At 39.9% G+C, this 12230-nt stretch overlaps 1 protein-coding gene across 1 annotated transcript; it reads left to right on the forward strand.

The window, feature by feature from the left end:
* Window positions 1–556: 556 nt before the first annotated feature.
* Window positions 557–11504, forward strand: strip1 (striatin interacting protein 1). The gene is made up of 20 exons (XM_083893089.1): window positions 557–670; window positions 2102–2171; window positions 2277–2351; window positions 2471–2605; window positions 2707–2827; window positions 2954–3129; window positions 3849–3976; window positions 4080–4262; window positions 5204–5424; window positions 5557–5622; window positions 5714–5777; window positions 5869–5940; window positions 6064–6138; window positions 6701–6798; window positions 7135–7261; window positions 7376–7476; window positions 7846–7912; window positions 8018–8122; window positions 8210–8414; window positions 9309–11504. Exons 1-20 carry the CDS (start codon window positions 560–562, stop codon window positions 9554–9556), a joined length of 2448 nt encoding a protein of 815 aa, XP_083749215.1. The 5' UTR covers window positions 557–559; the 3' UTR covers window positions 9557–11504.
* Window positions 11505–12230: the final 726 nt, after the last annotated feature.

The raw sequence follows: 12230 nt of genomic DNA on the forward strand, positions 1-12230 counted from the left end.
AATTGCTTCTACTACTAATTCTTCCACCACTACTACTACCACTAATGATAATAATTCATTCATCATTGTTAAACCCCATTTATTTATGTTGAGTTTTTTTTTAATAGAACATATTTGCAATTTACATTGAACGGAAATAATGAAATAATGTAAAATAATATAAATAAGTGGTAGTAGTGTTTTTAAGCAACGGGTGTCTAAAATACAGTCAATGGGTGAAACACTATGGATGTCAGACCTCAAATCTATGGAGGATAAATAAATAAATAATTAAATGCATAAATAAATACATTAATTAATGAATTAATTAATACATTAATTAATGAATGAATGAATTACTACATTAATTAATTAATTATAATTAATTAATTAATTAATACTTTACATTTATTTATTTATTTATTTATTCCTGTATTTATTTATTTATTGATACATTTATTTATTCCTTTATTTATTTATTTATTTATTGATATGTCAGGTCTCGTCCTCCATACAGAGCAACTGTGCAGCCGAATCCCGTAGACTTGTTCTCGCGAGAAGATATTTCGCCCCCAAAGTAATGGACGTCGGTGGGAACGGTGGAGGGCTACCTGTAAACAACAAACAGAGAGCCATGATACCAAATAAAAGCAGGGGCGAATTTACCCGCAACCCAAGGAAGGATTCCGAGGTACGTAGACACGACTTTGTCATTCCCTGGAAGCGAAATGTGAACTTAGCAGCTCCTTCAAACGCTGCTGTGACACTCAACGCTAGCCACCTTAGCTCGCACAGGCTAACACTTGTAAAATGTGAATCCGCAGTGTGAACTAACATGATGAATAAAGGCAACAGCAACATAGTTTTTATTATTATTGTATAAACAGATCGACAGGGTTTCATGTGTAGTGTATGTTTAGTGCTTTCGTCTGACGTTGAAGAGCAGCGTAGCATAGCAGATTTTAGCTAGCTGGTGCTAGTTAACCTAGCACCTGCTCTGTCTGTCAGGAACTTCAAGATCCTTTATTTATCATTTCACATGGTATTTGTAAAAGAATACTCACGTTGAAGCGAAATTATGTTTCTCACCAGCTTCTGACATTGTATAATATTGAAGAATAAAAGAAAAACAAAGCTAAGACTAAAACTAATCCCTTAAATACCTCCCATAAATATAAACACTATACATGAGACTCATAGCGATCTGATGAAAGCTGTATATTTTCTATACTCATATTTAAAACGACCGTGTTTTCTAATGTGGTGCCTGGTGATCTGCTCACAAATTTACCACATTTTTGTTCAAGAAACTATACATTTTTGTGCCTCTGGAAACAGCTACACCCATTTCCAGAGTCCAGATTCCTGTCCTGTTGTAATGACAACACTCAGCTGTACCTCTGTGATGCAGATGGATTTATTTTCATACCCTAAATCAGTGGTTCTCAAACGTGTTTACTCCAAGGAAGACCACCTGAGAAAATATTGAGCTTTTAAAGTGACACCATTGTTGGCAACGTTAAGATACAGTGGTGTAAAATAGGCAGAGCAAAATTGGCTTACAGACTTTTCACAGGAGGCAGATTTAATCCCAGTAAGATCATTTGCTGACAGATGCTCGTATAGAGAAATTGTATTTAGATGGAGCTCAATAAATGTGACTCTAATTATTATTATTATTATAATTTTACTCCAAAGACCACCAGAGAAAAACACATATTAAACGGTGACTGAGGTGCAACCTTTCTTCTGTTACAGTAGACTCTTAAATCTGATCTTTCATACATGATAGTATTATCTTTTCATTTGCCCTTTTTTTCAGTGTATATGCCCCTCCAGCTGTAATTATGCAGTTTGTGTGTTGGGTCAGGTCTGGTTTGTTTTTCTGACTCCTAAAATGTGTCAACAAAAGTCATGTAATTTAATCAGTTGCTTTATTTGGGCTGCTGTAGGAACACGGTACGGTAAGAGTGGTAGCCTCTGTAAAGTAAAGCCCTTTCTCAAAAACAATTGTTCTATGGCTACGACAACCAAGTGATTTGGGTTTTAAACGTACAAATGTGCTTATGTCTGATGTGTCTAACAATGACTTGAATCTAGAGTGTCCTGTCATGTTCCATAGGGGCTGTCTGAGTCTCCAGACCTGGAGTTTGAATATGCAGACACAGACAAGTGGGCTGCAGAGCTGTCAGGTGTGTGGTTAAGTTTTTACATTTTGTCATCACACACAATATATATCCTGATTTGTTTTCTCCCCTGACCTCAGATTACTAACATATTCTGTATGTTTGTTCCAGAGCTGTACAGTTATACTGAAGGACCTGAGTTTGCTCTCAATAGGAAGTGTTTCGAGGAGGAATTCAGAGCACACGGTATGTGACTAAACTTGTCTTGTGTTGTACAACAGTCGTTCAGTGCTTGATCCCTTTGTGAAATGTACATTGCCAAGTTTGTGTTGAACTGTAATCACACCACCTCTGATGTGCCTCAGTGTCTGAGAAGAAGTGGACAGAGCTCGATGAAGACCAGCACAGAGCTCACGCTATGCGCCTGTTGGATAATCTGGAGGTGATCGCTAGGGAGAAGAGGCTGAAGGTTGCGAGGGCCATTCTCTACATGGCTCAAGGTGAGTCCACATCACCTGATGATGAGCAATTAGATCGTTAAAAAACTTGCTAAAAGTGGCGTTGATCAGTGACGGTTATTTTACATTTGCTTCGCCTCTAGGAACCTTTGCTGAGTGCAGCTCTGAGGCTGAGGTGCAGCACTGGATGAGATACAACATCTTCCTGCTCTTGGATGTGGGGACGTTCACTGCTCTGGTGGAACTCCTCAACATGGAGATTGAGTATGTTTTTTAGTTAGCCTCATAAGAAGAAAATGTTGGTTGTCTCTGCAAAGTTACAAGTGAATATTTTGTCAGTAGATTTTGTGGTGACTCTGACATATGATCCATTTTCTTTCTTTCTTTCAGTAACAGCGCTGCCTGCAGTAGCGCTGTGAGAAAACCAGCCATTTCTCTTGCGGACAGCACAGATCTTCGAGTGCTGCTCAACATCATGTACCTGATGGTGGAAACGATTCAACAGGATGACCTGACCGACAGACCCGAGTGGAAAATCATCAGAGAAACTTTCAGAGCAGAACTGGGTACAGTTTTATCAGGCTCTTAAAGGGATAGTTCGGAATTTTGGAGATAAGACCTATTTTCCAACTCAGCCGGTGTGATGGAGATGTCTGGAGACGTTTTCAAAAAATTTCATTCAGTTCTTCTATTGCAGAGTTCGCTGGTGCTATGGCTAACGCAAGTCAATGGTACACGCTAGCATGGCATTAGAAACACTCATACCGACTGCATCCGAGGCAAATCAATTGTAACGGCAGACTATCGATGTACATATCTGTGTTGATGGAATAATATTTGAAACAAAACTAACCTCGCATCGCATGAATTTTTGAGGGACTACTTTCTCAGCAGCAGCGGAATCAGTCCGCCGCTGCCGGAAGTATGACGTGCTGCTGCTGAGACATAAATCCTTCAAATTGCAAGGTTGGTTTTATTTTAAACATTCTATCAACACAGATATGTACGTCGATAGTCTGCCGTTACAATTGATTTGCCTCGGGTGCACTGTGGAGTCGGTATGAGTGTTTTTAATAGCATGCTAACTTGTACCATTGACTTGCACTAGCCATAGCACCAGCGAACTCGGCAACTAGAAGAACTGAATGAAATTTCTTGAAAACGTCTCCAGACGTCTCCATCACACTGGCTGAGTTGGAAAATAGGTTTCCGAACTATCCCTTTAAACACTGTTGTCATATTAAAGACATACAGAATCTGACAATTCATTGTTTCTCTACTCTAGGATCTCCTTTGTACAACAATGAGCCCATTTCTGTCATGCTTTTTGGTATGGTGACCAAGTTCTGCAGCGGACATGCCCCCCACTTCCCAATGAAGAAGGTGTTATTACTATTGTGGAAGAGCATACTTGTAAGTCATGGAAATTCTGCCTTTCATAAAGTCTACAGTGACATTTGTAGCTGGGAGACATGATATACAGTAAATATCCTCCTCCTCCTGTGTTTTGTTTCAGTTCACACTTGGAGGCTTTGAGCAGCTCCAAAGCATCAAGGTTCACAAGCGTGAGGAGTTGGGTCTCCCGCCTCTCCCAGAGGACTGTATACGTGTTATCCGTAGCATGAGAGCTGCGTCTCCTCCTGCGTCTGCGTCTGACCTGATAGAGCAGCAACAGAAACGGGCACGCCGCGAACACAAGGTAATCTAAAATGACTGCTGCTGCTTCTGCTCTCAGAACAACTTTTATTCACCAAAAGAGTTGCAAAATGAGTAGAGAATATAGTCAAGACATTGACAAGATTAGAAATAATTATATTATATTCAAAATAATAATGTTGCCCTTTCGTCAAAGAACCAGCACAACTGTTTTCAGCTGTGCTAACATCATTGCACAAGGGTTTTCTAATCATCCAATAGCCTTCTAACGCCATTAGCGAACACAATGTACCATTAGAACACTGGAAATGGGCCTCTATACACCTATGTACATATTCCATTAAAAACCAGACGTTTGCAGCATTAACAATGTATAGAGTGTATTTCTGATTCATTTAATGTTATATTCATTGAAAAAAATTATTTTCCTTCAAAAATAAGGACATTTCTAGGTGACCCCAAATTTGAACGGTAGCGTATATTTGAACCACTACTTTTGTTGTTTTTAATTGCTGTTAAAGTCAAAGTTAAAGTGATTTTTGGACATTTGGATTGGAATGATGTAGTTGAAAGTTGATTTCATATATATTAGCAAACATTGAATCACATTTGTATGTAAATAAACCTGGCATAATAGACTTTATTTACAGCTGATATGAGATTTATTAACATGCCATAGTGGGACAAACACAGGTTTTACTAAAAAAAAAAATTAATTAGGGATCCACTCCAGGTTTAAGTGAGCCACGGTGTAAGGGTTGGTCTAACTCTTAATACTTGATACTTGAACCTGTAGACGCTGTTTTTATTTCTGAAAATGTTGTAACATGAAAACTGAAAACATGTTTTAAGTTTAATCTGGATGTGTTCCAATAATAATGTACACTTCACATAATCAATACATGCTGGGACACTCAAACAATCTACCCAGAGCCGATCTGTCCATTTTAACAGGCTTTACTTACTTGTTTGTGTGCTGCACAGTCTCTAATCAAACAGGACAACCTGGACGCGTTCAACGAAAAGGACCCGTACAAAGCCGATGACTCGCGCGACGACGAGGACGACAGCGACGACAACGACAACTCCATAGAGGCAGAGACGTTCCCGCTGGAGAGGGACGAGGTGATGCCGCCGCCCATTCCACACCCTCCTTCAGAGAGGATGTCCTTCCCCAAAGGTCTGCCGTGGGCTCCGAAAGTCAGGTACTGTTCAAGCTGACTGCAGGGATAGTCTGCATTTGTGATGACTAACTGTGATAAAACAAAGGAAGAATAAACATAAACCTCAGCAAAAATCTTGTTTTGATTCTGACCTCATTGTCTTCTCCATCACAGGGAAAAGGACATTGAAAACTTCCTGGAATCTAGTAGAAGTAAATTCATTGGTTACACACTCGGGAGGTACGTAAGGATCACGGATTAACACATATTTTATATGTGTGCCAAAATAATATGTATTAAAGCCTGCTTATTTTGGTGTGTGTCTGTGCAGTGATACAGACACAATTGTTGGCTTACCCAGGCCAATTCATGAGAGCATCAAGACATTAAAGCAGGTAGTTGATCTTCACATTTCATTACCTTTTTACTCCAGAAAACGTTTAGATTTAGAACTTCTCGACTATAATTTCCATTATTGTTTTTCAGCACAAGTACATCTCCATAGCTGAGATGCAGATCGCAAAGGAGGAGGAGTTTCAGAAAACCCCCCTGTCTGTCGTGAGTGGCAATCAGAATCGGATTTGTTGTTAAGATGGCCGTCTGTACATTAAGAAACACACTCTTTCCCCTCATCATGTAACCTTCTGCCGTCGTTGTGGTTTGCTGCTTCCTCTCCTTCAGGGTGAAGAGGAAGTGGAGATGTGTGCCACAGAGCTGCTCTATCAGGGGATTCTACCCAGTTTGCCACAGTACATGGTGAGTTGTTGTTTTTCCAGGCTGTCGGCTTAAAGGACAAGTTAAGTCAATGCTAATATGGATAGTTCCTTATCACTCAGTGAAGTCCATTTGTACAATTTGATAGGGAAATAGCAATCCCTTGTGGTGAATTAGAATACAACTAAAATTGATCATATGTTTCAATAAAACGCTTGCGGGGCCACAGGAGCTGCTGGTTTACTGCTGCCTCGTGTGGTCACTTTGTGTCACCGGGGTAAATCTAAATTAAGTATTTAAATTGCCGAATTCATGAAATCAGACATTTGAACTTACTGATGGAGGCAGCAGTGGATCGATAACTCCTGTGTGCTGTGATGTTAAAATCACTGATTTTCTCTATGGGGGTTGATTTGGTGTGGGAGAGTGAGTTTGGTTTAAGTCTAAATCCCTGTAGTTATTCTCTTAATACTTCATATAGGCAGCAGAGTTGCAGATTTTTTGAATACTAATGTGACAAGTGATCCTCAGCCCTGCAGATTTGAACTTTCATGCTGTTTTGTGACTGACGCACAGTGCATTTATCTCCCTCCCCGACTCTCAGATTGCTCTGCTGAAGATCCTGCTCGCAGCAGCTCCAACCTCCAAGGCCAAAACAGACTCCATCAACATCCTGGCCGACGTGCTACCGGAGGAGATGCCGTAAGTAATTATGTGCTTTTTAGGGGCTTTCCATGTTTTATCCACAAGGAAAATACGTTTATTTGGAGCACTGTAAAGAAAACCAGACGTGGCGTTTGCTGTCATTGTTGTTGTCATCTTGTGTTTGGAGTTTGTTTTGGGTGTTTTCAGTGTGGATGAAGACATTTCTTGAAACTGCGCCTTGTGTAGGGACGAAGAAATATATTATTTAGGAACTGTTTCCGTGTGTATGAGGCCTTAAACGGCTTCAAGTGCCTTTCCGTTCTGGAGTGCAGCGTTATTTCCTGAACAAGGATCATAACCTAAATGTAGTAGAAATACTGTCTGTCTCTGCAGGACCACAGTGCTGCAAAGCATGAAACTAGGTGTCGATGTCAATCGACACAAAGAGATCATTGTCAAGGCGATCTCCGCGGTGCTGCTGCTGCTTCTCAAACACTTCAAACTGAACCACATCTACCAGGTATGGACACCACAACTCCAAGTTGGTTCAGTGGTTTGTGTCAAATGTTTTAAACCGTTTCCACATCGGATTGTTTCTTTTCACTTATCTGAATATCTCTCTGTGTCTTTACAGTTTGAGTACATGGCTCAACACCTGGTGTTTGCCAACTGCATCCCCCTCATTCTCAAATTCTTCAACCAGAACATCATGTCCTATATCACAGCAAAGAATAGGTAATATTTCAATTGTAAATATGACTAATTTGTGTGTGTAATTTTAATGAATTTTTGAAATTGAGGAAATTATCTATTTGCCCTGATGCACTTTGACAGTGAGGTGACAAAGTCAAAAAAGACAAAAAGTATCTTGAAATGACTTGAAATTTACTACAATAATAGTTAGCATCATCCTGAACAAGGATCCATTGAAAATATTTGCAAACCTCTAGTGGAATAATTTTTATAATTTTTTGAAATTGAGGAAATGATCCATTTGCCCTGATGCACTTTGACAGTAAGGTATCTTCGAATGACTTGAAATTTTTGATAATACATTTATATTGAGTGTATCTCACTGCTCTTAACTTTCTTTTTCCACCACAGCATTTCAGTACTTGACTTCCCTTACTGTGTTGTGCACGAGCTCCCAGAGTTAACTGCAGAGAGCCTGGTAACTGTTTTTTATGTGTTATGAATTGATTTGTACTTCAACATTGACTTAAGTAAGTGTTGCTTTGACTATCTGTGTGTGTCAAACTTGTGTATGATTTCTTAGGAAGCGGGAGACACCAATCAGTTTTGCTGGAGGAATTTGTTTTCCTGTATTAACCTGTTGAGGATTCTCAACAAACTGACCAAGTGGAAACACTCCAGGACCATGGTGACCGCATTCGACTCCCCACGTTTACTAAGACGAAATTAAAAGGGTGTCACTTTTAAACGAAAAAATCAATAATTTCTCCCTCAGATGTTGGTCGTGTTCAAGTCGGCTCCGATCCTGAAGAGGGCGCTGAAGGTGAAGCAGGCCATGATGCAGCTCTACGTCCTCAAGCTGCTCAAGGTGCAGACCAAATACCTGGGGCGTCAGTGGAGGAAGAGCAACATGAAGACCATGTCGGCCATTTATCAAAAGGTCCGGCATCGCCTCAACGATGACTGGGCTTATGGAAATGGTGAGTGGTACCGTAAAACGTCACAATCTCACCTCAGACGCTTTGATTACTTTGTTTGGTTTACGTTCAGTGATAATCAAAGCTTCCGCTGATTGATTTGCAGAACGTTTCCCGTTGTCTTTGGTCATTTGTGATGATGCAATCTTAGTTATTCCATCACTTATTTATTTGCCGGAAGTTGACAGGGATTATTTTTAGTTAATAGTCAAATAATTGGCCCAAAATTGAAGGATTCTTTTGGTCATCCCTGCCTGTTATGAAGTTCTTGTGGTTGGACAGTGTAGCCAACGATATGGCGGTGTCGGGTCAGGACACAGGAGGAAGGAATGTCCGTTTACAGGTTTATTTGACACGAATAGAGATGCACAGGCACAGACTCCCTTAGTAGGGCTTCCGTGCGCCTTTAAAATGGGATGAAATAAAGGACATTACAGTGGTGCCAACTATTTCTCTATCTCTAACGAACACAACACGATACATTTCACAAATGCTAAATGATTACCATAGTCTATGCTCTACAACCAAGTGAAGCTCAACAGGAACATCTGTCAAACCTGAACATACAGCATAAATAATCAAGTGTGACAATAAAACAGCGTTGCAGAGACACAAAAACAGCACTCATCAGTGATTATAGATGCCTGAAAACTGAGAAATCAACACAGACGACCTGTTTAGCTCTTAATTGCTTCTTTATTGGCTTTACAGACAGTTGTCCACACAAGCCAGCATGCTTGTGCTTCTTCTGCCTATAAAACCTACAATGTGTTTCACACTGGACCATTAAGTAATTTAAAAAGCATTCTATGTCGTTTTGTAGCTGGTTAATTGGACAACTGTGTCCTGTGTCGGTCAGAATTGTTGGGTGTTGAGTTGCGCTGTCTCCATGAGCAGATTTGGACGCTCGTCCCTGGGACTTCCAGGCCGAGGAGTGCGCTCTGAGGGCCAACATCGAACGCTTCAACAGCCGCCGCTACGACAAGACCCACAGCAATCCAGACTTCCTACCTGTGGACAATTGTCTCCAAAGCGTTCTGGGCCAGAGAGTGGACCTGCCCGAGGACTTCCAAATGAACTATGACCTCTGGCTGGAGCGGGAAGTCTTCTCCAAACCTATTTCCTGGGAAGAACTGCTACAGTGAGCATTGGCCGCTGTGGACGTGGTGACGTTTTTCCAAAAAAAAAGGAAACGCTGTTTGAATCAGGAGAAATTTAGAGAAACCACCGTCACTGGCTGCATTGGTCAGACCTCAGTGAGTGCATTATGTCACATGTCATGCACAGACTCCATGGATTTCCATCATCGCATTGGATCAAGTTTGAGGTTGTGGTTTGACCAGGGCCGCAACCAAACGTTTTTTTTAAGATAAACTTCGGTCTGGGTCATACTTTCCACATCCGTGAGGTCCACGAAAGTCAGTGGGATATAAATTCTGTCATCTGCCCAGTACAGTGCAGTGTTTCCATCGTGGTATGGTTGGGTTTGGTACAGTATTGGCGTGTTTGGAAGGCTATCGATGGAGATACTGTACCTGTGTCCCAACAACAACAACAACAAAGATGACATCGAACGCAACCACAGCAGCTTTGGAGTGACACTCTTCTTTCGCCCCAATCAGCTCACTGTTGTGGGAAAAAAAATGGAAAGGTTGGGGCCGGTTAATTTGGTCCTATTCCAAATAAAATATGGACCGTACCGTACTGTACCAAACTGAACTGTTCCTTTCGATGTAAACACAAAAAGAAATCCAGTTGTCCAAGTAGAGTGAAGGAGACGGTAACCATGGAAACAGAGCTAGAGGGCGCATTGCGTGGAATGCTAAACTGACACAGACCCACGTGTTCGAATGGAACGACTGGAAATGCACAGTGGCTCTGTGCGGATTTATGGAACGTGGAAAGTATTACCCAGCCCTCGTCCTACACTAATGGCGTGTTTCCACTGGCTCGCCTCGGCACAGCACATTTATTTTGCTTTTCCATTAGCGATAGTACCTGAGCCGAGCCGATACTCTGCGTGACGTCGTCGGACCAAGAGACACAAGAATCGAAGCCAACAATCCGGAACTATAGATCAGTTAAAAAGACTTAACAATCCTGAAAACAGTCATGGAGGAAGTTCTGAACAAATCTTTGTAATTTACTTGAGTCTAAATACTCAGTTCCATGGAAAACAACAACATAACTCGTCACTAGCTTGTGTCTCGCATATAAAATCAAGAAGTCACGGCAGTTTCATGCAGCCGTGCTGTGACGACCCCTCCCAGGTTGAGTCGAGGAGAGGCGGTACTATACAGTGGGAAAACGCCATCAAGCAAAAATAAAATATCTAAATTAAAGTGCTAAATCCTAAACTCAACTCCTACCTGAGTTTCACAGGTGTTTAATCTATATGTCCACGTGCCTCTTCACCTGCTACAGAGGATCAGTTACCTCAATCTCAAAGCACTACATGACAGTGCGTCAACTCTTGACTTTAAAACAAAATGTATTTGGATTTTTTTTTTTTTTATTATTATTATTATTATTATTATTATTATTATTTAATTAAAATTGTGGAGGAAAAATTAAATGGCAGGGATCAACATACAGCAAATTTAGAAAATAAATGCTGTACTTCAGAGGGATAATGGGAGTGGGGTGAAGAGCGCTTTTTAGTCTGTTTGTACAAATATAAACGTCATATTTACTCTGTTCTAGTAATTTTCCTGGAGGAGACATACTCGTGTTTACCTGACTTACTTTTGTTGTGCCGTTGTATTTGCAGACGATTTCAACGTTGTCTGTATTTTATTGATAATTTAAGTGAGGGCTGCCTCCACATCTTTTCCCTGGGACCATTCACAGACATCGCAACATACAGGCTTGAATTTTTACATTACTTTGCATTTCTACATTTTAAGTACGTTTTATTTACTGTGTTTAAAACTGGTTGTACATTGCCATAATTCGAACGTTTGAAAGAAAATGAATCTGAGATCTGTGTTCATAAGTGGGGAAAATAACTAAAATTGCCAGTGACTGAACCATTTCCATTTGTTCTTTTCTACTTTTGGACAGTGTTTTTGTTTTATTATCAAGCTTAAGGAAATGAGGATACATGTAAATTGTGGGAAACGTATTTATCACAGCTTTGCGTGGTTTATATTGACTTAAATACTGTAATAAAAAATATACTGCCATTCACGTTACATTTTGGTTTTTAAGCTTTTCCCTTCTGTGTCACTGTGAACTGATTAGTAGTACGTCCTGTATGCATTGTGTGGAAAAGTTTAATCAGAACGAAATGAAACGTTTCAATGCTACAGAAGAGTATTAGGGCCTCATGTGAAAACAATGAAAGAAAGAAAAAAATAATATGGCTTTAATTCTGAGGAAAAAAGGCTGAATTCTGAAATTAAAGTAAAAGTCATAATTCTGAAATTAAAGTAAAAGTCAGAATTTGGAGAAAAAAAATCTGAAAGTCTGAGATTAAACTCTCAATTCTGAGATAACAAAAGTAAGAATTCTGAGAAAAAGTCATCATTCTGAAGTTAAAGTCAGAATTCTGAGGAAAAAAGTCTGAATTCTGAAATTAAAGTAAGTAACTTTTAATAAAAGTAAGAATTCCGAGAAAAAGTCAGAATTCTGAAGTTAAAGTCAGAATTCTGAGATAAAAGGTCAGAATTCTGAGATTAAAACAAGTCAGAATTTATGAAAGTCTGAATTCTGAGATAAAAACAAAAGTCAGAATTTGAGAAAGTCTGAATTCTGAGATTAAAGTTAGAATTATTAGAAAAAACTCAAAGTCTGAATTCTGAGATTAAAACAAAAGTA

Source organism: Microchirus variegatus (genome assembly GCF_963457635.1).
Source record: "Microchirus variegatus genome assembly, chromosome: 7".
NCBI classification, from domain to species: Eukaryota; Metazoa; Chordata; class Actinopteri; order Pleuronectiformes; family Soleidae; genus Microchirus; species Microchirus variegatus.